This window comes from Pezoporus flaviventris, unplaced genomic scaffold, assembly GCF_033815535.1.
Source record: "Pezoporus flaviventris isolate CSIRO_AGI_PZ_B2104156 unplaced genomic scaffold, CSIRO_AGI_Pfla_v1 ptg000066l, whole genome shotgun sequence".
Lineage (NCBI taxonomy): Eukaryota > Metazoa > Chordata > Aves > Psittaciformes > Psittacidae > Pezoporus > Pezoporus flaviventris.
The window spans coordinates 3565310-3592718 of record NW_026892614.1 but is presented as its reverse complement, the minus strand read 5'-3'; the positions used below and the strand labels follow the sequence as shown (position 1 = coordinate 3592718).

The 27409-nt window shown below is 49.1% G+C and overlaps 3 protein-coding genes across 3 annotated transcripts; 1 reads left to right on the top strand and 2 right to left on the bottom strand.

The window, feature by feature from the left end:
- Positions 1-480: 480 nt before the first annotated feature.
- Positions 481-11182, bottom strand: GTPBP2 (GTP binding protein 2). The gene is made up of 12 exons (XM_061470976.1): positions 10988-11182; positions 8709-8735; positions 7904-8088; positions 7533-7641; positions 6811-7008; positions 6382-6556; positions 5529-5748; positions 4965-5100; positions 4489-4547; positions 3554-3725; positions 3136-3300; positions 481-2713 (listed from the first exon to the last, which is right to left on the bottom strand). The coding sequence occupies exons 1-12, from the start codon at positions 11165-11167 to the stop codon at positions 2516-2518; spliced, it is 1824 nt and encodes a 607-aa protein (XP_061326960.1). The 5' UTR covers positions 11168-11182; the 3' UTR covers positions 481-2515.
- A 1332-nt stretch (positions 11183-12514) lies between these two features.
- On the top strand, positions 12515-14402 carry MAD2L1BP (MAD2L1 binding protein). Its single transcript, XM_061470973.1, has 2 exons — positions 12515-12797; positions 13792-14402. Exons 1-2 carry the CDS (start codon positions 12519-12521, stop codon positions 14320-14322), a joined length of 810 nt encoding a protein of 269 aa, XP_061326957.1. The 5' UTR covers positions 12515-12518; the 3' UTR covers positions 14323-14402.
- A 705-nt stretch (positions 14403-15107) lies between these two features.
- Positions 15108-25666, bottom strand: LOC133278350 (epoxide hydrolase 1-like). The gene is made up of 10 exons (XM_061470972.1): positions 25524-25666; positions 24156-24179; positions 23025-23238; positions 22161-22341; positions 21258-21488; positions 20756-20885; positions 19615-19829; positions 16776-16884; positions 16325-16450; positions 15108-15485 (listed from the first exon to the last, which is right to left on the bottom strand). Exons 1-10 carry the CDS (start codon positions 25550-25552, stop codon positions 15284-15286), a joined length of 1461 nt encoding a protein of 486 aa, XP_061326956.1. The 5' UTR covers positions 25553-25666; the 3' UTR covers positions 15108-15283.
- Positions 25667-27409: the final 1743 nt, after the last annotated feature.

The window sequence follows — 27409 nt, the reverse complement described above, 5'->3', positions numbered from 1 at the left end:
CTCCACAGGGAAGCTGTTCTGCCCCTGCTGCCCCAAGAGAACAACCTGTTCTCATGGAGAGGCCATAACAGCAAACCCCTTGCTAAGGTCGGAGCTATTTTTAGAACCAAGCAGGGTTAGCTGTGTGCCCCAGAAAGCATCCCTTTAATTAGGCTCTGGGGGAATGTGTGGCTGCGAGGAAGCGCTTGCAGCAGCCTGTTCCGCCCACAACAGCCTGAAGTGCTGTGCTCAGGGTGACGTGGCTGCCTGTCACCCCGGGCTGCACACCCCGGCTTGCTCAGATAAGCCGGGAGAGAGCGGTTGTAAACAGCAGCATGCGTGCATTCCTTCCATGCCACAGACACAGGTATTCATAGGGCTGAATGCGGGAAGCTTAGGAAGGTGTGAAGCACAACCGCCTCCAACCCTGACCCAGCTCCAAGGGCAGCAGGGCAAGAGCCCAGCTCCACCCTCACTTGTTGTACAGCTCTGCCAGCAAGCTCAATAAAACGTATTTATTCTGTACATTTATATAGAGATGCTTGGGGAACCCCCAGCATTAGAAAAATTCAAGACAACAAAACAGCAATTATGAAACCATGGCACCAAGAACAGTCATGCCACAGATGGCAGGGATGTGGTGAGACCAACCATCAGCTATTTCAGAGGTCACAGCACCACATACCCACTTTTGGGTAGAAAACATCAGGGCTGCTGCAAACAGCTGGATTTCCCCACCACCCCCAGACAGTTTTCTTTGTGACTTTGCAAGCACCAAAGGGAAGAGCCTGGTGGCTGGGGCCTTCTTGCAGGCATGGGTGAAAGACAATGTCACCGTAATACCCAGACCACTGCCAGGATGGGAAGAAAGGGGGATCCTGCTTGAGAAGTGACCTTGACCCAGCAGCTCCTGTCTCACAGCTGGGCTGATGGGAAAGAAGCAGAGTTTTCAGCTGGCTCAGTGCTCCCCTGAAGGGACAGGTCACTCCTGTCACTACAGAGCTGCCTCTGAATCCCTTTCACACTGGCTTCCCCATGTCTGAGCGAGCTCTTTTCAGGGTGCAGCCACCACTTCCCACCTGCTGGAGTCCTGCCCTGTGGAAAGCCGCTCTGCGACATCCATGGGCTTCTCAGTCCCACAGGTGCTGCCTGTGCCAGCAGCCCAGAAAGCAGAACTTGCTCTCATGATGCTAGAAGGGCTGTTTGGGTGTCCAAGTGCTATCATAGACCTTTGCCCTTCCCTTCAGTTAGGGTTGGCTGAAGGCCCATTGTTCACAGCAGACACAATTTGTCTAACAGTCAACGATAAACCCAAAAGCCTATGTACAGCTATACAGCCCCTGCTGCACCTCCAGGGTACACAGGAGAGCTGCATGACAGCAAGTAGGAGACAGATGTGCTCCACTCTTTGTGCACAGAGTCCTTGCTGGCAACGTCACCCTTCTTCTGACAACAAACCCCAGTGGCAAGGGAAAGAAAATTCTTCCTCCAGGGGAAACAGAAATAAAGTCATGCCACTTTCAAATCACAACTAAACCATAAAGTCACCTGGTTTTGTGTTCGTAACACACCCCGCCTTCCTCGCACATTAAGGCAAGCATGTGGGGAGCACACTGGGCTGAGACCTGGAAGAGCCACACCAGGGGAACCCACTGCAAACCACTGCTGCTAACGTGCAGATGACACCCTCAGCTGAACATTCGTGGAAACAACGTGCACACACCAGCAAAGGCGCAGGCCCTGCTCCTCTCCACAGAATGGCATCCTGCACAGCTGCTGCAAGGAGCAGATGCAAGTGCAAACTCTGCCTTCATGTTACATCGGGAGGCTGTGCAACTCAGCAGCCACAGCTTCCCAGGAGTCAGAAAGTGGGATGCTGAAAGGGTGTGTATGTATGTATGAGCAGGGAACAGGACATCTGTCCAACAGTAAGACACTCGGATTGGAGTAATGCAAAACCAACACACAAATGGACACACAGCAGATTAAAACCAACCAAGATTAGAACGGTTAAAAAGTATCCTGAATGCATTCTGAGAGGTTCAACGAAGGCTCTGCTGTGGGTGGCAGGGCCTCTTCCATCCCCTGCCCAGAAGAATGCTCTGCATGATGACTCAGGAGAGGACTGTTATCAACCCAGTACTTGGAGAGCAGAAATAGGACCAGCTCTTGTGTCAGAGATGGAAAAACATCCCTTCACTGCTAGTCTTCAGGGGTTCTGCTCCTCCCAACCTGTCATTTTCAAACAGTAAACAAAGCCAGAACTTGCCTGTCCAGGTCTGCAGGTGCCTCTGATCTCTTCTGAAGAAGGGCAGGGTAACAAAAGCTGCAGGCGATGTTGACAGCATGCTTAACTTGCCCCATGTATGACACTGAATGCAAGAAACTCTCCCAGGTTCCATCTCACAGTGTGAAGGAGGGACACCCATGCTAGAACGGGACAGCAACAGCTCCCGGCATCACTCAGAGAGCCACAGGAGCTTCCATCCTTCTCCCCAGTTGTTGGTGAGTGGAGATCTTTCTGATGCAGTGGTAGTCAGAAACTCAGCTGTCCAGGCCCCAGGGACTCCTCCAGCCCATTTTCTTTGGTGGTGATGGCTTGGAGGTCAGTGACATGCCCAATGCCTTTGGTGACTCCTTCACGGAAAAGCAGCTTGGCTCCAATTTTCAAGTATTCTGGATGCTTGATGAATCTGAACCGGACGACTGCCTTTTCTCCCGTCCGCAGCTTGTCCTGAAAAGGAGGAGACCTTAGAACCCTGTGCACCATTCCAGCGCATGCAGGAGACGGGCATTTGGATGCTAAGATCAGGTAAATGAGGAGCTTGCTTCCCTCAGACTGCATGGCTTGAACCCTTCCAATTATTGTATGCATAAGGTGAGAGACAAAGATACTAGCTCTGAACAAAGGAGAGTTCACCTGCTTTCACAGTCTTGCTGTAGTCCATCGTGCTGCTTACTTTGTGAGGAAGGAATTATTTAACACATTGGGTGGAAAAGCAGTGAAGCAGGCAGGATAAAGAAATGGAGTGTACTCCTAGGAAGGGACACAGCTACTGAAGATACCAGTAGCCCCTAGGTTTACTAGAGGGCATCGTGGAATCCCAACAAACCCCACAGGGAGGCTGTCTTCCTCCCCTTTCCTCCCATGCTTACCTTTCCATGGATCTTCTCTACAATAGCAGTCTGTCGCACATTCCCCACGTGCACTGTCACCTGAAACCCCTTCCGGAAAGTCGTGGCATGGAACAACAGCACGATCTCAGCTTCAAACACTGAGCAGATAGTAGGGTTCATTTCTGGGCTCACCATGACCATGCCCTGCACAACAACCCAAAACTCAGACCAATTAGGATCTGTCTCCGTGCTTCTGAACAGCCTCCAAAACCACAAACACAGCTCCACACTGTGACTTGGACTTGCATCCCATTCTCAGCCTTGTCTCATCCTGTTTTGCAGCCTGGCCATCTCCTCCCATTCCAGCAAGTTTCCTGCAAGCATCTCTGCTTCATTCCCACCCTACCAATGGGGGATCTCCAGGTAAATCTCAAGTCCCGGCAGCAGCAGGACTCACCTTGCGCAGCAGGGAGCGGTCGAAGGGCCCGAGGGCCAGCGTGGCTGCCTGCCCAGCCCGCAGCACGCGGCAGGCTGAGCGGTTGCGTTGGATACTGCACACTTTCAACCGGAGGAACTTCCCGTCGTCAGTGGGACCAACCACCAGGTTCTCCCCTTCTCGGCAGATCCCACTGCCCAGGGCAGGAAAGCAGGAAAGAAGTGCAGGACAGAGTTCATCAAGAGACAAGGAAGAAATTTCACCCTCCAAAGGTAAACTCCCCTCAAAAATCCCCACGGCTAAGGAGGTGAGTGTCCTTGGACTCTTACCCAGGACCAACTAACAGGGATGCAAAGCTGCTGGGAACAGGGATTTCCTGCAGTAAGAATGAAAGCCACACTACAGCTCCTAAGAAAATACCGGGTAAGACAGGGGGCACTGTAGCCAGTGCTCTGCCACACTGCACCGTTTCTGCTGGGGAGACTGCAGTTGACACCGGTTCTGTGTAGATATGCTGGTAGCCAAACCAGTCACTCCTGAACACTGAGGGAAAGCTGCATTCTCACAGGGTAGCACGCAGTTAACCTCTGCTGGGATTGGAGGGCTTGTCCTCTACATTTCCTCCCCTTGCTTTTGGAAGGAGGAAAGCAACACCTTGGGGTCATGGCTAACCTCTGCCGACTCTGGATCCCAGAATGCCTTCCTTCAGCACTCTGCTGGTCACATTCCCAATCCAGCAACTTTACAGCAGACTCTCTGCTTGCCACCACACCACCAATAATTTGCTCACGGCACCTCCCGACACCCTGTAGGGCTTTACGCTCTCTTGGCTCAGTCATCTGGCAGCAGTCAGGACCGAGCCTTGCACCACTTCCACATCTGCAGTGGATGACTCCAACCCTGAGGGAACTCCAGCAACCATTCACACGCACATTTGTCCGCCTGGCCTCACTTACCTCGACAGAGTTCCTCCTACCACAGTCCCCACCTCTGGCACAGTGTAAATTTCATCAACCTGCAGGAAGGCAACAAGAACAAGCTGCTCAGACAGCTGTGAAATAGCACTCCAGAATGAAGAAAAGGTTCCCATCCCTTACGTGGACGGATGTAAGCTCTCTGCTGATCGTTAAGACACTATGTTGAAGTTTTCACCAGCTCATGCTACCTTCCCATTAGAGGAACTTCTGCCTTGTAAGTGGCAACCAGAGAAACAATCTTATCCCTGAGATGGGCACCACTTGGTTAGGACAGAGCCTAGCCTAACAGGCTTTTTTTTTTCCCAAAGACTGAGTCCTTCCTTTATTTTAATGTCTCCTAATAGTCTAGGAGTTCACCACATCGCTACCCCTGGTGTTCAGATCCCCAGGATGCTTGTCACATGTCACAGCAATGACTGCAATACCAGAACTGGGAACAAATTGCCCTTACGCACCTGAAACTCTGTTAGTTGCTGCATTAGTTCTTCCTGCTCTTTACTGTTGGTCAGTGGAGGCAGGATGTTGAGGAAGACTTTTAAGAGATCCAGGTTCTCCCCAGAAACACTGGACAGTGTGAAGATTGGGGTGATGCTGTCAGATAAAAATAAACAGGAATAAGCAGAAGGGCAGAGCACAGCTGCAGAGGGTGGATGGGATTCTGAATTTACCAAGTCCAGCAAAAGGACAGAGACTGCAGCAATAAATGGCTCGAGCAGGAGGACACATGGGCTAGGTACAGCTTTGCAGTAACCTCTGCCTCAGTGGTTGGTCAAGGCTCCGACTGCCTGCTAACCCACACTTCTGTCATGGAGAAGTAACTCCAGTGCAGCCTTGGGCATGTTCTGCTCCCAGAGCCCAGAAAAAGGCCTGAGAGGGAAAAATGCCCTCTTGGAGAATGCAAAGGTAGGAAACTTGATGAGAAACCAAGATATTAAGGATGTGGTCACCCTTCCCCAGCTGCACACAGTAGCCCAGTCTGAACTGTGGGCTCCCAGCAGAAGAAAGGAATGGTCCCTTACTTGGGAGACTGTGCAAACTGCTGTGCTGCTGTAACAGCATCATCATCTGAGTTCACAAGCAGGGGGAGCTTGTTGCAGCCTGGCTGTTTCAGGATTCGTTCCAGCTGCTTCACTGTCCGTTCCACGGTGGCTTTTGAACACAAATCAACTTTGCTGACGACAATGAAGAAGGGGACCTTGAGGGCCATGGCCAGGCCCAAGTGCTCTCGTGTTGTGCCCGCTGCAGGAAACAAGTGAGAGTGCAGGTGCAATAGCAGTCATCATTGTTGCTTGTTTATGTGACAGCTATGTCTCCTGGCTCTCCCACAAGCCCACTCTAGAGTGACCAGTCTAACCAGTGAAACTGATTCTCAGGCAACGAAAAGTCAAATTTATTCTTTTAAACAAAACCAAACATCAGTCCAGGAAGAAATAAAAACCACCAAGGATTTTTGTGACTGATCTGTTTGTTTCAGAAAGATGCAGTAGTTTTCATTCTTGGGCTGCAGTCTGCCAGAAAACAGCCACAAAAATGTCAAGAAAAGATGTGGGAGAATTCCAGCTGCCTTTTTACAAGGCTTTGGGATTCAGCACTTCTAAGAATATGCCAAAGTTGTGGGGGTTTTCTGACAAACACAGCTTCAAATTCCAAACAAAGCCTCCCTGTCCAGTGTGCAGTTTAACACTGGCTACAGCTGGTGAGAGGATCCTAGCTCTGCTCCCCTCCCAGGCACTGGCTTACAAGAAATCAGTAGAGGCTTCCGGACTCCTATGTTTTTCTGACCACCATTCCCAGCTAACAAGGACTCACTCCCCCATTCTCCATTTCTCTTCACCCGTCGCTGTCAATCCATGCAGGCAGGGCAACACTCACCAATGCCAGTGTTGGCACTAACCACCAGCATAGCAAAGTCCGGACAGTAGCTGGTGAGGCCAAAGATGGTTGTTTTCAGGTACTTGTGGTGGCCAGCCAGGTCAATAAAAGTGATCATTTTGGAAGAACTCTCACAAATCTCTTCTGCTGTTCGGGAGTCACTGTAATTTACCACCTGAGGGACATAAGGACTCGGTGAGAAAAGGAGTTCTAGCAGGCAAGTGAAGAAAACTCAGCTCTTATCTATCCACTTTGACCTCAGAATTAGTGAGATCATTCACCATGGGTGCAGGACACAACGTCTGCTGTAAATGGACACCTAGCACTTTGGTTCAGGTAAAGGGACACAGAGCTGTGTCACTTCTTTACCCTCACGTCCCAGTTGTAACAGGAGGGCAGCTCTATTCTCCTCCAGCTTTCAGATCTCACCTCTCCTTTGCTGTTGAAGCCAAGGATCTCAAAGCTGATGCTCGACGTTCTCCCGGACTGGATTTCATGAAGATGCCGGAAGAGGTTGAGGCGTGCTCTGCCCCTCCCGTTGTCCAGCTCTCCCTGTGTCAGGACACCCAACAGGGTTGACTTCCCTGAGTCCACATTCCCCAGCACAGCTACTCGCAGGTCTAAGAACTACAGGCAGAAGAACAGAGAAATCATGAAACTTCACCATCACTGCGCTGGCTGTGCATGAACACTACATGGTGGGGGAGATGTGTCTCAGCTGCCCTCTGCAATGGACACTATGCAGTGTAATCTTGCTCAGATTCTGCTCTTGCCCCCAGCAAACTACTGCCCAGGAGCTGTGATACACACTCTGGCTTTGATATCACCAAAAAAGGCTATTTGTTACAGCAGGACCTCTAAATCCTTCCCTGTTTGCACAGTGGCCTGCATGAGAACTGTTGTCATAGAAGCGAAATGATTTCTCACCTCTGCTCCAGGCAATGTCCCCTCTGGTATCTGCCTCAACCACAGTCTTGGAGATGAAAAGCATTATCATCAAACCTCCCTCTGGCAGCTCTTTAAAGCATCTGATATGGACCAATCTATGACACAGTGCCTCTAGGGTTTGGGCTCCCATCCCAAAAGGAAGTGGCTTACATGAAGCCTCTAAGTGTTTAGCAGGAGAGGATGGCCAAGACACAGGTCCCTACCTGCTGGTTGTCAGGCACCTTTCGGACAAGCACCTCCGTTATCTTCCTGGGAACGTCACTGTCGTAATCAACCTCTCTCTCCCGCAACACCGTAATATCAGCCCCAACCCTGCCACAAACATGAAAGAAATGGGTGAGACACACTTGTCTTTGGCAGCTCTTGCACCTCAAGAATTATAAGCTGGCAAAGTGAATGGGATGAAAGCAGGAAAAGAGCCTTCACATTTCCAGGACCTCATGATGAGGGAATTTCAGTCATACAGAGGCTTTGCAGAACAGAGCCACCGGCTCCACCAGGGGACTCCTGGGGCAGTCTCTCTACTGGAGGCTGTTTATGGCTGCAGGCCCTGCAGATGAAAGGGAACACGTACTTCTCTGCCATGCGGCGCAGCGTCTTGAGCGAGGCACGCATCTCCTCCTCTGAGAGGCCTACCAGCAGCCCATTGTCCTCCACGCCGATCTGATAGACGGCCTCACCTCGGCCTTCCTGCAGTCGCCACTTCATCTGTGTCACCAGGTGCTCAAAGCGGTACTGGGAGGGATTCACCAGCTTCAGCTGTTTAACAGAGGGGGTGGTTATAGTCACAGCTGGATGCAGAGGGAATCGCACTGCCCAAGCTAGCAACTGCCTGACCCAACACCGTGAAACAACACTCCCAGTCCTGACCCACCTCTAGAAACCACAGCCCATGTTAGCATCTGCACAGACACCACAGGACAGGTGAGACAGAGTTTCACAAAAGTGCATACACATGGTAGAACTTTTCTGCATCTTGCTACAGGCAGCTGTACCTTGCCTACTGCATAGGTAAGGACAGGACCTATCTGACACATTTGCAAGTAAGTGCAAATGGTGGAACAGCCACAAGAATGTGGCAAATGATTATCAGTGACACCTGCACCTCCCTCTCCAAAGGAGTAAGATTTCAGGAAAAAACACAGTGGGTCTCTTCTCCTAAAACAAATTCGTAAAAATGAGTCCTGAGATCAGACTCTTCCAGCTCAGCATAGTGAGCTAGGTACAGAAACACAGATGACTGATACTTCCTTAGTACAGTATCTACTTTTCCATCCCTTCTTTACACATGTTCCCCACATGCTGTCTTTGGTGAAGTTACTCACTGCAACATAACCTTCTGGGAGGAAGACCTCCTTCTGCAACCTCAAAAGGCTCACCTTATACTCGATGTTTCCATCTTCTGCCTGGTCAGAGAACGAAAGGAGACACAAAGGTTAGATGCTGTGCCAGCAGGGACTTCCATAGGCATCAGCTGCCCAGATACTCTGCCACTTGTGCTGACAGTTTCAGAGAGAGGGAGATTGGCAGAAATCACTATGTTAGGTCACAGCCTCTTCTGCCATTCATTCCTACACTCAACTGGAACTTACTTTCAGTTTGTTTCTACTATTTGCATCTCACGTCATGAAAACCAGAGGACAAAACTAGAGAGGGACACAGAGGCAATACTGTTTGGGGAGGATTTTTTTACTGCTGCTAAAGAATAGGGCCAGTCTAACAGCCAGAGAGAGAGAGAGTTCCAGTTTCAAAAAGGCACAGGGCAGCAGATGATTGAGTCTTCCCCCTCACCCACCCATGACCCACAGTGCCACCCACAGCATCCCACTCCCACACTATCCAGCAGCTTCCATCTACCCAATGTGCACAGAAACAGAGGACTGGGAACAAAAGTCATTGCCTCCTCTTGTGCGCACTGATACCCTCCCCCAATTAGTTTTTCTTTAACTCCCTTCTATATCCTTGTGTATCATCTCTCTGCAAGAGAGAAGGACTACAAACATAAGGAAGCAAGCTACTGAATTCTTTGCAGAAGAGCAAGCTGGTCACTGGCCTGGCAGTTCTGGAGAGCCAGGCCTGATCAGGACCGTCCCTATACAACATGCTCAGAAGGGCTGAAGCCAGACTGGGGTTTCACAGAAAGGCCTGTGTACTCATCAGGTCTGCTACAACCACAACAGGCAGCAGCTTCCCAGTGAGAACCTGTAGCTGGTATTGAAGTAATCTTCCCACCGATTCGGTATAAGGACTACTGAGAAAGGGCGGGAGCCTCCAGGAAGCCAAGTACTCTGGCAAACTAAATGGGCTACCAAACCTAAGCACTTCCTTTTCCTCTGGACACCTGTTTGCATGTCAGGAGAGGCAATAGTCCTCTCCTTGCCTTCTAGCTCAGCTCCTAACCACAGCACTGCTTAGGGTGGCAAAGGGCCAACAGAGGGAAGTTCGTAATTGTCAGCTTAGCTCTCAGGCAGCGGAGCTATGCAGTGAGAAAAGGGTGCTTGTGGAAGTCTTCCTCTCTTACCATCTACCAGCTTTCCAGCTCTAAGAAATCCACATTAACATACTGAGCTGTCGTTTAAATAAGGGTGTGGGTCTCCTTCAAGGCGGCTGAGACTAGAAAAGCAACAAGCCTAGACTTGCTGGGCCACATACTGCACAGGGTGGTCAGGGACAGGAAGCTGTGCTGAACCCACAGGGGGCTGTCCAGCCTCCAGCTCAAAGGAACAAAAACTGAACCGCGGCTGCAGGGTACAGTACTGCCCGTGGAGAACATCTAACAGTAGCAAAGCGCTGTTTTCCCTTCTTGCCAAGAGTCACAGCCCTGCCTTGTGGAGGAATTGCTCCCTCCAAGCGCAGGCTCTTACGTATTTTACAGAAGACTTACAGTGAGGCCAAGCAATTGACTCCGGGGCAACATGATGCTCCCCACAGTGGCAGTCCTATTAGACTAACCAACACACCCATTTCCTACCAATGTCACTTCTTCCTGCTGCAAGAGGCAAGTGCCTCACACTCTCGCAGTACCATTTACATGTCCATGTAAGAAAACAGTCGCCAAATTAGCTGTGAAAGGAGTCACTAGCACCTGCTGAGCAACGCCTGAGTTTGGCAGCTGGAAAGGGACTTACACGCACCAGATCGGCTCTCGGGAAGAGATGCGAACAAGATGCTCGGCACTACGACTTGAGCAAAGCATTGTTTCCAAAGCCATTCAGTTCCCAGACGGCAGACAGACACCAGGCAGCGAGATACCTCTGACGGACAGGGCTTGGCAGACCACGCAGGGAGCCCGCTGGCACTGGGGGCACAACCATTGCCCGCTGCCACGTCAAACCCCGGAGGACAGGTCGGGGGGCTGCAGGGCACTCGGCTGCCGGGGCCGCAGGACGGCCCACAGGGTTGCTGGCCCAGCTCGGCAGGACCTCGCAGCAGCACCGCCGGGACCCTCGGCCGAGCCTCTCCAGAAGCTGCCTCCCGCCTGACCCGCTACCGAACCCGCCCGGTGCGGGGCAGCCCGCGCCGCACCGACCTCTTAGGACACAAGCCGCCCCTGCCAGAAGCGGCGCGGGCCCCTGCGGCGCCAGGCCCCGGACTGGGGGGAGACCCCCACTGCAGCTGACGGGACTCGGCGGCCCTCGGCCAGGCTGGGGGAGCTCACCTCAGGCGGCAGGTACGGCGGGTTGTTGGCCTTTCCCCCACGGCTCCGCCCGTTCTTCTTCTTCGCCTTGGAGCCGCCGCCGCCGGGCGCGGCCCCCCCGCGCCCGCGGAGCGCCCCGCCAGCCCCGCCGCCCGCCGGCCGGCAGCAGCCCCCGAACAGCTCCGACACCCGTGAGTCCATGGCTGTCGGCACGGCCCCGCCGCCCCGGTGCGGCGCCCGCTCCCTGCCCGGGCTCCCCGCCCCGGCTCCCCAGCCCCGGTCCCGGCGTCAGCAACCGCCGCGCGGCGCCACGGGAAACCGAGTCCCGCCAGCCGCCGACCTACTGCACTGCTTTCAGAACTACAGCTCCCAGCATGCACCGCGGCGCACCCCCTCGATCCTTCATGGGCTCCCCCCGCAGGGACGAATGGGAGTTCGAGTCCGAGGGAGGCGGCGCCGCCTGGCGGCCACGGCACACATCACACAGGGAACTGCCGCTCCCCGGTCCCTGACCTCCGGGATCTGCCGGTGCCAGCGGGAGTCCCCTCCGGGACTTCACCCGTTTTGCCGCGAGTCCCCTCCTCGGTGACAGCGAGCTATCAGCACCCGTTCTGACGGGCGTTTTAGGAGGTGTTTGGCACTGGGGTGCCGATTAAATACGTGGAGGCAGCAGCCCAGCACGGAGCTACCTCAAAGGAGCCTTTATCTCCTGCCGGGGCGGGGGAACGATACGCCAGGACCAAAAGCCCTTTCTGCCGCCCGAAGCATGCCCATACCGAGTGTTTCCCCACCGCATCCCCTGGGGAGGGCTACTCTTTATTAGTGTTTGTTAAACTTTCACGGTTCGTGGCACTTACAGCAGGCAGCCACGGCTCCAGCACGCCAACCTCGCTCCGCCAGCGCAGGACAGCGGCTCCTCCCGCCACCCGGCAGGGACCGCCCTCCCTCCGCGGTGTGGCGAGGCGGCACCCAATGGGGCTGCGGCCACGTTGTTTCCAAACACGGCAGCTCCCATTCACGGCATGCTCCCCGCCCGCTGCGGGGCGGAGGGTGCTCCTCTGCGCTGCACTGGAGCCAGCGGGGCTGCCTGGCAGGGGTGAAGGGAACTCAGCGGCCCCCGGCGGGGCTTTGCCCCCTCACTGCCGCGCACCTGCCAGTCGTGCTCTGGACGCCGGGAAACCCAGTCCGCGAGTTCTCCGGAGCCGCCTGGGCAGCCCTGCGACGTGGCAGCCGCAGCTCACGGTGCCCGCGGCCGGACTGGGGCACCCAGTTTGCCGCAGCCACTGCGGTGCCTCCTCAGTGCGGCGCTCGTAACCCCCACCGAGCACCCCAGCAGCAGCAGCCGCTCCGCTCCGCCTGCCTCGCCGCTGCTGGCCAAGCCGCAGAAGGCCCGGGGCTGAGCTGCCCACGCCCCTCCCGAGCCGGAACACGCCTCCGCCCCACAGGGCACGGCGCATGCGCCGCAGCAAGCCGTTGTGGGCGGGAGCTCCGTCACTCCCATGCTGCACTGCGGCCGCGGCCATTCAAATCGCAGCTGGCTGGCGATCAGCAAATGGCGTCTGGCGGTGCTCTGGCTGTTCCCGTCTCTCCAGCGTCCTCACTGCTTCTTCCTGAGGCCCCCCCGGGCCTGAAGCGCGGCGGCAGGGTGATGTCCCGGAGGAGTGAGCTGGCGGTGGCCTGCCCCTTGGTGTCCGTGGTGTTCCCGGGCTCGGTGACCCGGGAGAGCTGCTGCCTCTTCGCTTGCGAGCTCCTTAAGCACGTCATGCACCAGCGGCACCAGCTCCCGCTGCCCTACGAGCAGCTCGCCTACTTCTGCCGGCGGGCGGCTAAGGTGAGGGGCCGTGGTGGCGAAGGGGGTGGTCGGGGGAGCGGAGCCCTGCGCCGGGGGTAGTCGTGCCCGCGGCCTTCAAGTGCTGCCTGTCAGTTAACCGTTATGGGTCGGTAACTCCCGGTCATTGAGTCTTAACTGCTTCTGAACTGCTCCTTATAGCTGTAACCCTAAAAGTTGCTCAACAAAACAAAAAAGGCAAAGCTGTAGATTGGGGGCCGAAGGTCTCAATGAGTTACTGTTTATTTCTTGTTCTGCTTTATGCTTAACGCATGTCACTGTTTTGTTTGTTACTCTAACAGCTCTTCAGGAAAAAAAATCAGGTGATTTGGAGTCGTGGTTTAAACCTAGATGGTAACTGGGCACCACACAGCAATTTGCTCACTCTCCCACTGCTCAGCTGGGGTGGGAAGGAAAATCAAAAGAATATGAACCCCATGGGTTGAGATAAGAACAATATAGTACTACTGCTAATAATAATAATAAGGGAAATGGCAAGCAGAGAGATTCTAAAACTAAAAGGGTAAAGAAAAAACAAGCAATAAGCAGCAGTGATAAGCAATACAATTGCTCACCATCTGCCAGCTGATACTCAGCCTTACCCAGGCAGTGATCTGCACCTTCTGGGTGACTCCCCCCAGTTTATATGATGTGCTGCTGTATGGGATACCCCTATTCCAGCTGAAACCAGGACACTAGTGATAACTGTTCTTCAAAACATGCGGCTTCTAATTCTTGTGGGAATTGATCAGTTCCGTGAGTCAGGTTCAAACTGAGTAGCTATAGAGTGTCCTTTTGTGTTCCTCTGATCTGATTCTGTGTGTGGATGCCTATATCTTTTGAAAGGAGCATAAAACGGTTGAGCTTTCCTTGACTTTCAGGGATGGGCTATACTTTCTGAAGAGTGTATTAGGACTAATGTGTCCTAATAATTAAATACACTAATTCTCTTTTTTTTTCCCTTTTCTTTTTTTTTCTTTTTTTTCTTCTTCCCCAGGATGGAGATGGGATTAAGAAGCCACTCCCCATGGACCCGGCAAGCAGGAAGTGCCAGCAGGTGCTGATGGAGCTGGAGGGAGTGCTCCAGCACTTGGAAGTAATGTTTAGTCTGACAGTGGTTCCTCGGGTTCTTATTCTACTTGGAGGCAATGTCATGAGGCCCAAGGAGTTCTATGAGCTCGACTTGGAAGGCATCCTTGAAGGCAGTGCTGAAGAGAGCCTGAAAACTGCATCCTGCGTTCGCAAGCTGTTCCACTCGCTGTTCGTCGCGGATGTCTTCAGTGAACTTAAGGCTCTCCCTGCCATGGGCACTGTTGTTATGCTCCAAGGACACCGCAATTGTGGTGTTGATTGGTTCCGGCCCAAGCTCAACTATAAAGTGCCAACTCGAGGGAGGAAGCTAACTGTGAATTTGTCCTGTGATGGAGACATCAATATAAGTGCCTTGCCTGCTCAGCATGTGACTTCCGACTGGGAGGACTACATCTGGTTTCAAGCACCAGTGACACTCAAAGGCTTTCATGAATGATGTGTGCTCTGTAGAATGTTTATAGAATATTCAATAACCTTTGGTGCTGCTTTAAGTGATGATAACTTTATAAAATATAACCTTGTATTCTTGTCTGTCTGGTTCTATTATCCTGGGCATCTACTGGCTTCATTTAGCTCGCCTGTGTTCATCTGTCTTCTTAGAGCTCTATCCTGTTTGGAGAGAAACCCAATCATACCAGTAGCGAGATCACTTGCAGTTTCCCAATAGCAAATATTGCACAGGAGGGTGGTAAAAATCTTTTGAAAGGAAGGTAAAGGTTGATGCGCTCTACACTTGATGCATATTTTTAACTTTGTCCTTTTGGAATGGAATGAGATAATAAAACTAGGAGGAAATTAAATTGATAATTTTGAGCTTGGAGTCCACTAGGGGTGCTGTCTCTGCCTGTTCTTTAAGAACCGCTTACAATGTGTAGTGACTGCTAAAGCTTGCTCTAGGGGAAGAACTGCCAGAATGAAGAAGGCAGTCTTATGTGCAGCTATCTACTTGAATATATAACCACAGGTCTCTTGAATGAAGCATAACTTGAACATAGGAGTGTGTGCTCAGGAGATCAAAGCTCTTCCACCAAAGCTGCTAGTTCTGCATAAGCTCTCGAAGAGAAGACTTGCTTCTGAGGAACAAGGGCCCCATTCCTTGCTATTCTCTTCCCCAGATGAGTGCAATGTTACTGCGTTAAACTGTTTACATATTCTGTTATGCTTGAACTCTGAATGCAGCAAGGATGTGCTGGGTATGAAAGAAGACAAGATGTTTTTAAGTTTTTTTTCTTAAGGTTTTTAGAGTTTAATTAACAAATTTAGTACTATAATTGTTATCCAAATAAAATGCTGTCTTCTACATGCAATTGGATCGGATTTATTATCTGGCAAAGTGAAGGTTCTGCTGGTGGCAAACCAACTTGCCTCCATTCTGTGTACGTATTGAAACTGCAGGTTCACAGATGTTCCACTTTTCTGACAAAGTTCATGATATCTTGTGCCAGAAGCTTTGGTTCCTCAAAGGCAGCAAAATGCCCTCCACGTGGCATGTAAGAGTAAGTGATGATGTTCTTGTAGGCTTCCTTTGTCCAGACTTGTGGTGTATGTGTTATCTCCTGAGGAAAGGCTGCAATCCCTGTGGGAACATACACTCCAACCCTAGAAGACATTGGTTAACTGCATTTTTGGAGCAAGTAGTGGGGAAAGTCTGTAAACCCCTTCTGACTCTGCTAACTGCCACAGTCAGCTGGGGAAGTTTACCACAACAAACTGTTTTGTGGTCTTGCACTGTGCTGTGCTTTCATTTGGGTCTCCTTGACTTTAAAAGTGTTGTACCCAAAGAGCAAAGCAGAGCCAACTGTGCACCCAGCCCAGTCTTGAAATGTTTCATATTTTTTAACTTGCCTTGTTTTGTATATGTTTTGTGATGTATGGCAAGATGTCACACTTCTGGGAGGTCAGAAACCAGCTGGCTCATGCTTACTTTAGAATTCATGGTGCCAGTGCAAGAAATTACTCTCTTGAGGGGAAAGGTAAACTGGTTCAGTCTACAGAGAAAAGGACTCTTCTATTCGTTTGCATGATCAATCACTTGGAGAATTCTGCTCAACAGCATTTTCCTGCTCAGCCTCTCATATTCATCTTAAAGCCAGCAGCTGTCAGAAGGTGCTATGTTTCAAGTACTGCTCTCCAAATTGCTTCCCCAAGGTTCTACTCAAGAGTTGTAGCTTTTAGTTTATCCACCAGTGAGCCTCATCTTTCCTAATTCATATCAAACTTCTCTTTTAAAAATGCTCATGTTTTTCTGTCTGCTTTTTACTGAACTGAGCCACAGATTACATTTGTTTGATGAATAAGTATATGACCTGTATTTTGATCACCAAGACTGAAAATACTTGGCCACAAGCTCCTGTGTGAACTATAATTTGAAAGAAAAGTGACCCTTATCTATATTTATCAAAAGTAAGCAGAACTTGGTGATTTTGGTTTCATGTTACCTGGAAATAGCACTTAGATCAGGGTCCTTGGTAATGTTCTCCTTGTAGAATCGCATGGAGGACACAATGGAGGCTGTCACCCAATAAATCATCACATTGGTCAAAAGCTCATCAAGAGTGTATTTGCTGTTGAGTGAGAAAGATGAAGAAATTTCATTGGAAGCTGTTTCTCGGTATGCTGTATTGTGATTTTGCCCTGAAATGCCCTCGTTTCCTCTTGTTCTCCACTTGTATTCAAGCAGCAAATTGACACCCATGTACCCAGACCGAAACTACCTGGTATTCAAGCAGTAGCCTGCAGGCAATCTGCTATAAGTTTAAACTACTGCTTGTCTCATGTAATCTTCCATTATTCAGCTTTAATTGGTCAGTCTTTTACCTCTGCCCTCATCAGTTTTCATCACTCAGTCTTTTAATGAATGTTGTTAGGGAAGAGCATCTCTTTTCTTACCTTTCCAAGCCTCCATCATCTTTCTGCAGAAATGATTTATCTGTCCAGGTAGAGAATTTCTCCAAAATATACGCAGCAAGCCCCACGGGGGAGTCATTCAGTCCACAACCTAATTCAGGAGAAGGGGAGAGCTATTACAGTTGCCTGGCATTGCAATACTTCAGTGGAAGTTAAACTGGGCTTTATCGAGTTCTTTAGAGTTTTCTATGAGAATTCAGTAGAAAATCTGTATTTTAGTAGGCCTGGTAGTACTTTATCCTTGAGAAATTCACCCCAATGGAATTCTAGCTGTAACTGACTACAAACTTAGGTACTTCCTACACAAAGGAAGCTAGGAGCTAAGGAAGTCCTGTTGGCTTCTTGGTCATGTGTGGCAGGAGGTACAAATTCAGGTGTAAAGGGATTATAAGACATTTTTTATAAACTATTTGGGGCAGCATCCTGCTTAGAGTGGATAACCAGCACACTGAATGCTGTTCATCACTTTTTATCTAACTTAAACAGTGGAGTGTATCTGTTACCCGTTTCTGGTTATGGGGAAACACTAGCAAATATTATAAACATGGCATGTACACAGTATATTCTATCTCTGTTCTTACCTGTAAAACTGGGACAGGGATTACTTCAGTTGTGAAGGAGGCTTGCCTTGGGAAATTCCTGTATCATACCCCAGGCTGTAGTTTACAATATACTTGGTATTGCCAGCTCTGAGTGAATTTTAGCACTCAGTGACTATGTAGAAGATGATGCACAACACAGTCTTAATATAATAGTGGACATAGCAAATGCAAAGTAAGTTTGTGCACTGGCACAACTGTTTCCCTGTGCTGGCAGGCCTGGAGTGATTTGCTACAGATCACAGCTGTGTAAATGCTTTGACCAGCAGTGGTAGGGCAGGCTGAAATGTGGCAGCTAGCATGTAACCCATCCGGAGATGAGCTTTTTCTGGGCTGAAAGCTGCTTCTGAACTACTGTATTCAACATCCACAAGTTAGATGCTCAGAAATACGGGTCTTGTTTGCAGTTTGTTATTCACCCTGTACACATCTTAGGTCCTACAACTTGTGGTAAAAGAAATACTTCAAGCTTTGCTTTAGACCTGCCTAATAAAAACTAAACTGACAGTGTAGGTATTTCTTCAGACTGAGTAGCAGATAGATATTTTTTTCCTCCCTCTTCAGTTTCTACATTTCACAATTTTAGTGTGCTACAAAATCCCTGCTCTTCTTTTTCCAGGCTGAAGAGTCCTTGACTACGTACAGTGCTCATACAGAAGCTGCTTGGTCACTCCAGCCTTCCTTTTCTCCCCTTCCTGTACTCTTCTGATTCCAAAATACATTTATGAAACAGGGCAAACAGGGGTGCAACAGATTCTGAATACTGTAGATCTAGTGTTTGTCTTAGTCTCTTTTCGCTTTCTTTAAGAGTTTGTAAGATTCTCTTGAACTCTGACCTGGCTGACGTTTCAAAGCCCTGTCCATGACTCATGGATTCTCTCATATGGCAGCAGCAGCCAAACTCGAGCCCATTGTGACTTTCTTTCTTAATCAAATTGCTTTGGACTTCATTGACATCAGTTTTTATTGGCCCGCTTAATCAACCGCTCACTTAAATGTTTTTGCAACTCTCTGCAGTTATCTTTAGAGTAAACCAAAGCCTGGATAGCTGTCAGATTTTCACTTAATGGTTAACTTTTAACTGTAGAGAAATTGGGATCATGTTGAATTAAACAGGTTCCAGCACAGGGTTTTTTATTTACTCTCCCTCTCCTGGAACTTGCTTATGTATTCCTATGAGTGGATTCTCACATTGGCCAGTTATTAATCCATGATCTTAATCCTTTTAAGTCAAGGCAGTTTAATTTCTTTAACAGCATTGGGGAAGGAACCTCAACAAAACATTTTTGGAAATAAAATATGTTCAGTTACTGGATCCCCAGTTCTTTGATTCTGACAGAGCTCTGATTTTTGAAGCGTGATTTCCTTGTGATATTATCACTTGTAAGCCTATTCTTCTCTTTAAAATAGTTTTGCTCGTTTCCTGATCAGTGACTAGACAGACTGCTCTTTGTTTTTCTGGGTCTACCTTCATTTTTGGCTCTTAAAAAACCCAAGAAAACAAGCTGGTGTCTTGTTTGTCTCCTTTTATTCCTTTGGTATTGCAATCGGTTCAAGCAACAGACTTAGGCATTAATTAACTTTTCAGTTTGAGTTTTTTCTGTTTTCAGTGAGTTGCCATGATGGGGTGCTATTCATTTTATGGTCTCCACATCTGGCAGGAGTCTGAGACAGCTCCACTGTCTCTCCTGATGAAGGCTAATTTTGTTAAAGGAAGACCCCATTAGTCCTCCCTAGGTCAGACTGATGCAAATCATTCATTTAACTTTCCCAAGGTGGCCATATCTTTCTTCAGACTCCTCATATACTGGCCTCACTGTGTCAGGCTTCTGGCTTTTCAGGTGTTAGGGCTGTGTCTAGCTTCCTGCAAGTTTCCCATTGGACTTGCTCATGCTATTTGTATTGTTTTCACCCACATTTATTTTTAGAAGCTTCAATTTCAGGACCCTGTGCTGTATTTTAAGGTTTTTTTTTGCAAAAGAGTTCTTTCCCCAAGAGACGTGGCATGCCATTTAAAAGACCTTGAAGAGTGGTACTTGTACTATCTTTTTTTAAAGCTGTTCTCCTTAACTTCCTTTTACACAGTTCTTGCCCCATGTCTTATATTTAGTCACCACAACTCATTGCTTCTCAAACACAGTTGGCCTTTGTTCAGCTACGTCTTTACATACCATGAACGGTTACTATATAATGTTCAGAGGGATGTATAGAAGTTTCACTACCTGCAGTGTCTGGTTTGGTGGCTTGGATGTGTAAGTATCCAGATTCTCGCAGAATGTCATATATATTCTTCTGGACGAAAGGATACATACGGTGAACATCTTCCCGAGTGAGGCCTACGAGCCATGGTACATAAGCCCCAAGCATGACAGAAATAACCTTTCCCAAACCTCGTATGGCAATGAAGACAAGATTCAGATGAAGCCCTTTCACGCACCTGAAATTAAGTTAGTGAATAGAAGGTTAAATCAAGTGATTATCTGTATATAAAATAAGTCTGACTGGGGCTGTGATAGAAATATTTTACAGAGTAAAATACTTGAAGCCCTTCAGGTTCACCATGATTGGAAAATAAATATAATTATGGGAGTTAAAAAATGGTACACCTGGTGTCATCTCCATGCAGCTGTGCCACTGGTATGATCTTAGCTTCAGGTACTCAATTTCTGGATGTGGTATATCCATGCTGATGTCTCTGGCTGTTGATCTAATGTTGTTCTGTGCTACAGGAACAGGCTGTGCTGGTAATCTTCTGAAAAGCTGGATTAGATCACACATGGCCACGGTGCTCTGGGTGCTCCAGAGCACAACTGCCATTAGGAGCATGAGCTGCTCAGCCTCCAATCTAACTGCTTTAAGAGCTTTCCCACTTTATCTGTTCTCTGACCTCAGCATGGCTGTGGTGCCTGCTTTTCATTAAATGCTAAACAATGAGCTGTGATGCCATCTTGTAAGGAAGGTGTTGTGTTTCTTCTTCAGGCTCAATTCTGCATTTTCTATAGGAAAGTTCTATACTTCATGGTACTGTTCAGCTGCTGAGAGGCTGAGCTCCTTCCTTCTTTTTCTCCCTGCTGATTTTAAATTTATCTCCTTCCTGATTTGGAATGAGAATCTGTCTCCTTTAGCTAGTGACAGAGAAGCCAAACAGCTCTGAAATTTAGAAAGCATGAAAACTGTGCCAATATCAATGCAAAGCATATGGATACAACTGAATGCACAGGAGTAGGGACATCCCTGGTGGAAACTGAGCAGAAGGGAATGAGAGGCAGGGCAAACAGAGGGCAGGACCAGGACGATGGAGCACAAAATGATAGGAAGAGAACTGGGGGCATCTTTTCTGCACTGATTGCCTTTGCTACTCACTGTGGCAGCATCTGGGCCATGTTTGTGGTAATGCGAGATCCCCAGTCTCCTCCCTGTAGGTAGTATTCCTTGAAGCCCAGTCTGTTCATCAGCTTATGAAATATTCGAGCAGCTGCAATGCTGTCAAACCCTGTAGGCAGAGAAGAACAGAGGAGACCTTTCTGTCCTGGTGTTCATCCACTGGCCAAAGACTGTGGCCTTTCAGAAGTATGTGAGTATGCTGCTGTGTGAAGGCACAGAGTGCTATGCTGCTCTGCCTCACTCTTTGGCAATAAAGCGAACTCAAGATGATAAGAAATTCAGTGGAAAGTGGAGAAAGTGGGAATCAGACATGGCTTCCAGCTACCAATGCCTTCCAAGTATGCAGTCACCCCCAGAGCCTCAGCCACATGGGTGTTAATGCAAAGCTAAGCATCTGCATTCACAAACTGCAGTGCCCAGGGATGGCTCAGGTGTCATTCCAAAACCCTTGTGATTCCAACAAAGCCTTTTCATCACTTACCCTGTTTGTGTGGTGCCTCTGAGAAGCCATAGCCTGGGATGGATGGGCAGATGACCTCAAACACCACATCACCCTCATTCAGGCCATGGCTGGCTGGCTCTGTCAGCAGAGGGATGATCTTGTAGAACTCATAGAAGGAACCGGGCCAGCCGTGGACCATTAGCAGAGGTTGAACAGTTCGACCATGAGGGACGTAGGAGGGCTTGACGTGTATAAAATGGATCTCGATCCCTGCCACACATCCAAGACAGATAAATTAAAGCTGTGGTTCTGCACAGTTTCTGCTCTGGACTCTGAAGATGGAAGGTGGAAAAATTGTTATTATCATTTGTATTGGAAGTTATACAATCCACGGCAGGAAGAGGCCTAGCTGAAAGGGATGGCTGGTATTGTACCTACATCTCGTCTTTTGCATACAAACAACGGTATTGATCCCAGCCCCAGGTATTGGAGTCACAAGAGTTTGGACATCCACCTCCTGAGGAACTGGACGCACAGTATATAAGTAGAGCTGCACTTACATGAATAGCATAGAAGTTTAGCCTGCAGATCTGGCTAACCTCACTTGGCTAAACTGTGTGGTGGTAGTAGATATTCTAGCCTCAGAGTCTGGGTAAATTTTGCCATTTTCAAAGGTGGCTTCAAGGCCATAGCAGAAGAAAAGATCATTATTTAGCACAGGTTCAGGGCCAAATGAAGCCCATATTGAAGTAGACATAATCTTATTGCCACTCTGACTGTCTTAATCTATGGGAGGTTATTAATAATAAAGCTGCCACTAGTGATATTTCACTTATATCACTAAGCTTTTACACATAGTGTTGTCTTAAATATTGTAATCTCTTAAATCACCCCTTTCTGTCTTTCAGAGTAAGACCTGCTCAAGCCACGGAGACCCCTCACCTTCAATGGTGGTTTTGAAATGGGGATATTTGTTCAGGACTTCTACTTGCTTGCGCCAATCAAACTGGTTCCTCCAGTAGGCCACCACCTTCTGCAGGTAGCTGGAGTTGAAGCCATAGTGGAAGGCAGCCCCTTCCAGATGGGGTGTGTAGCGGGCCTGATCCAGGCGCCGGTGCAGGTCCTGCAGAATGGAGCCTTTCTTGTGAGGCTGGCCAGTGGCTCACGCGTGCCCTACACCAAGGTGGGCATGGATGGGCTCATCTGGCCCTGCTGGCTTTTATATTGCTCTCTGGGACACCACGAGCCCTCCTGAAGCAGTGGAGTACTGGGTCCTACTCCTAGCCTTGCTGCTAACTTGCTTTAGGCTTTTGACATTAGGAGCTGGCTGGGGGAAAAAGCTCAGCCTGAGCTGCTAACTGCTAGTTGGCTAGATAGGGACATGCAGGGACACGTTTGCATGTAGGGACAGAGGTGCTGTGACTCAGTCAAACCTCCACCCCTCTTCACCCTACCAGCCCTTCCTTTTGTGGAAGCTGCTCTGTCCTGCCCCACCAGTATCACTGCTGTCCTGACACCCTCCCAATCCATCATCCACAGACCCACTGTTTGCTGTCCAGTGGCCTTTCCACAGGAGAAGCCCCACGTCACATGTAGAGTCAGTGATATCAAAGTCTTTATGGCCCATTGTGATGAATCTGAGCTCAAATCCCATTCATAAAGGGCAGTGAGCCAGAGCATCATCTAGGTAGCTGCACTGGCTGGTGCACTGCTATCACCCCAACAGGATCTCCTCAAAGCAAGGTGGGTGATGAACTGGCTCAACCTTGCAGCTTTCTGCCTCTCTCACATCCCAGCCACCGGTACCTCGATTTCTTTGTCAGACGTTTCAATCCTGAAGGGACGGATACTTTCATCTTCTTTCCTTTTTACGGGTCTTTCGCCTGAGCCCCACCATCCGTCACTCATTTCAATAGTCTTGATCTTGCGTCTAGACCTCAGCCAGTAAACCAGCAACCCTCCAACTCCCAGCGCAGCTGCAGGGACCAGGACTGCATGCTTCTGAGAATATCCAAAAGACCTGGGGAGGTATAACATTGTGGTCAGCAAAAGAAGCGTCAAGGATAAAGGGACTATGCTGAAGCTCGTATGCACATTGGTTGGGTCTGAGCAGGAACAAATGCCTACAGATCCCATGGAGTCAGCAGGGGCTGAGGGTTTCTAATTTTTGAAGATCACAGGCAAGATCTGGGGCAGGGTTACATCTACTAGCCCTCCTTAGTGACCTCAAGTCTTTGCTGATTAGGACTTGCTGACCACAAGGCTTCCTTGTCCCTCTTCTTGTGAGCCAAGATGCCCTGGGGGACAAGGGTCAACAGGATACGGGCCAATCTATTTTCAGCAGGTACTGGAGTGAATGGGATAGTGGCAGTTGGACACCTCCAGGAATAAAAACTGTACAGAGAGAACTGGCTGAGGAGCAGGAGCAGACACAAGGGTCTTCAGCTGCTGGAGAGAGCTTAATGTGGTGGACATGTCCCTCTTAGCAGTGCTTTGTACATAGCTCTCCTACAGATTCAGTCCTGTTTTAGGGCAACACTGGTCCTCCACCACAGCTTTCAGTAGGCAAGAGTCTCAGCTTGTCTCTTTCTGTTCTGGACAGCAAGGTTTCAGACTTTCGTGAGATGCGAGGGCTGAGTCACCAGGGTTGAATTTAACAGACTTAAACAGACATACAGCATATTTCAAAACTGTTCACATGCTTGTGCAAGCAACCCAAAGGCTGTGCACCTTCCTGTCCCTCTGACCTCTGCCTCAATCCAGCTTCCCCTGGGGATTAGGAGATTTGTCTGGGACTACTGCAGGGGGCTGCAAGGGAACTGTGAATGAAGATTTTGTTGTTGCTGTCATACAGGGTATGGAAGGGATTATGCTGTGCCCCAGCTAGGGTGCTAATAGAAAGTGGAGACCTTAGCACAGGGCAGACATTTCACTCACCTGATCTGGGATGAGATGGTCTCCCTACACAAGGAAAAGAAAGAAAAAGAAGATACTTATAGTCTGATAGTGTTGTCTGGATGGTACCAACCCTTGGGGGTGGTACAGAGAATATCACCTACCAGCACCATTTAATCACAAACAGTTTAGCCACCCCGCAACATCTGCCATTATTTTCCCTATTTTTCAGGTGGGACTGACAGGCATGGGCTCAGAGCACTGCTGCTGCACAAAGAGACGGTGTTTCTGGGCTGTGTTTTAGCAAGATAATTTGTTGCCATAATATTCCCTCCTTTGGCATAATTTAGATAAGAGACACTTAACAACTGTAGGTGTCCTTGTGGTGTTTCATCCTACCAGCAGCTGTGTTACTTCAGACAAGAAAATAGCTTATTTTGACTGAGGTATAGCAATAGGTGTGCAGCCTCTGCAGGGCACTTTCAAGCTCAAGGGTTACTTTGCTGCCAGCCATGTTGTATTCATTGTGCTGCAGGGCTGGCACGAGGAGAGCTGTGCAGGACCTTTCCCTGTTCAGAGTTCAATGAGCTGCTATACTTTTGCTACTTCTAACTACCCCTAACTGAATGCCAAGCTTTTAGGTCTCATCTGCCTGCAAGCAAAAGAGAACATCCTCCCTGATTCTCTTTCAGCCTGGTAGATTCTCTTGCAAGAAAAGTGCAACCTAAAATCTAGCAAAATTAAAAGTGACAAGAAAAAGTCTTGTTACTGTGTCCTTTGGAAAGCAGCGAGATTAGGGAGCTGTTGGTGTCACAATTACCATACGTGGAGACCAAAAAAGAGAAAAAAAAAAAGACGTGAGACTCCATGAAAACCCAAGTCCACCCAGTGTTTCTTTTTGCCTAGTATCATTTCCCACTGCTGCCCGTGATGCAGAACCTGGTGCCTGTTCTGGAGACCCCAGCAATTGCAAAGGCAACTTGGTAACAATCTCTGTAACAGTTTGATTTTTAAGGAGGTATCTCCTTAAGCCGCTCCCGGGCAAGGAAGTATAGGGCTCCTAAAAGCAAACAGTGTCAGCCTCCACCTCTCTAAAGGCTAAGCAGCTTATGCAACAAGTAATAATACCCCCCTGTACTTACATCCTGAAGTTTAGTGAGTCAGAGGCATGAATCCAGTTATCATGGCGATAGCACAAACTCAGCATTGCTAACAAAACAAGTGTGCTCCTGAAGCAGCTCTCTGAGCGATGCACAGCAAGGCTCAGTCTAATAAAACCTCCTCCCCATTTATGCTCAGGAGAACTCAGCTGCATGCTCCCACCCTGGTGACCCCACAGGGGCTTTCTCCTGCTCCAGCCCTGGGGAGCCCCATTTGGAGTCTCTCCTCCCCATGCCGAAGAGACCTCACCAGGTGTTGGGAAGGATCTCCTGCCACATGTCTGCTCCTCCTTTCCTGGCCGCTGCTCCAGGTGAATGAGTCCAGGTGCCTCCTCTGCTGGCTTTCTTTTCAGCAGTGACACTCTGGGGCAATGCAGTTGCAAGCTACGTCATCACTTAGTGCCACCTATTGCCTAAGTGTGCAGCCACAAATTAAGTTCAGCAGGGGAAAATGCAAAGTCCTGCATGGGGAGGGAATAACCCTGTGCACCAGCGCAGGCTGGATGCCAGATGAAGAGAAAACAACTCTGCAGAGGCTGGCCTGAAGTCACCTGCTGAACCTGAGTCAACAAGGTGTCCTTGCAGTGAGGGACAGCTGTGTACAGGGCTATATAGTAAACACGTTAGCCAGCAGGCTGAAATAAGTGATCCTTTGGTCACTTCAGCACTTGTGAGACCATATCTGGAGCGCCAAATCCAGTTGTGGCCTTGCTGCTAGTGCAAAGACTGGAATGGTGGTGTAGGGCCACCAGGCTGCCAGGGGGCTGGGGCATGTGGGGTATGCAGAGGGACCTGGGCTTGTTAAGCCTGGAGGAGAGAAAGCAAAGGGTGAGATCTTATTGCTGTCTACAGTTCCGTAGTAGAGAGCATAGGAAAAATGGACCCAGGCTCGTCTTGGAGGAGCAACACTTGAAGAACAGAAAGCAATGGATGCAAATTGCAACAAGGAAATTCTGGTTAATTATGAGAAGAAATCAGTTCACCATGGAGGTACCCAGACACTGGGGCAGGGGCCCAGAGAGGATGTGGGATCTTCATCCTTGGAAGCATTCAATATTTGACAGGAACAAGGCATGGAGCAACCTGACCTACCTGAACCTGCTCTGAGCAGGAGCTGGGATGAGCTGACCTCCAGGTATCGCTTCCAACCTGTGTATCAAGTGGCTCTATTCCATGTGCTTTGCAGCAGCCAAGACTAAAAGGGAAAAACAAGTTTTTCATTTTCCACAAAAATCAATGCTTTGTTTTAGCTCAGGGGACTGGATTTCATATCCGTCATGGTCAGTATAATCTTGCTGGATAGTGTAAATTGCTGCAGAGTGTCCTTGCTGTGTTTTACTCCAGGAATAGCTACATTCTACTGTCAGAGGAAAGGGTTCTTATCTCCATGCTTAAAGAAAAGTACCATCACCAGAGAGCTCTGTGATGATGAGGTCTCTGTTAGTTCATATGCACACACTGTGCCATCAAAAAGAGCCATCAGGAAGGAAACCTGGTAAATCCTTAATTTGGTCAAAGTTTAATGTATTTCTTACTTAGCATTAGTAAAAAGCATAAAGGTTGATGGAGGAAGATCTGGTTTAAGCATCTAAGAGTGCTATCTATAGTGCTATCTATAGCAGGAATGCGGGAAAAGAGCCATAAGAGCTATTTAAAGCTGCAAAGAAAAGATGCAAGTTGCTACTCTCTATCCAAAAGACTTGGGAGAATCAGCACTGCTTTTGCTTTAAAGGAACACACCAAGGCCATTAATACCCTGGGGCTAAAAGTCAACAACCCCCTGGTGATAAACAGCCGAGAAGCCAGGATCCTGCCTACTGAAATGCAGGTATGGGCAAGGGTGTTGTGTGAGTGCTGGTGGGCAGGTATCAAAGGCTCCCAGAGGAAATCCAGCCCTGGGATTTCCCCCCTTTCTCTTACAACCTCTAGTGGCCAAAATGCACAAATCCAGGCAGAAACTGCTTGCTGGCTTCAAAAAGGCTGCCTCCTCCTGCGAGATTCTGATGCATGTTCCATCCATGGAAAGGAGAATTCCACTGGAAAGAACCTGCAAAAGCATCTCAGAGCATCTCCATGCACTTGAGCAGGATCCCTTATCCCTAATGACAGATGCCTTAGCAAACCCGATATTAAAAA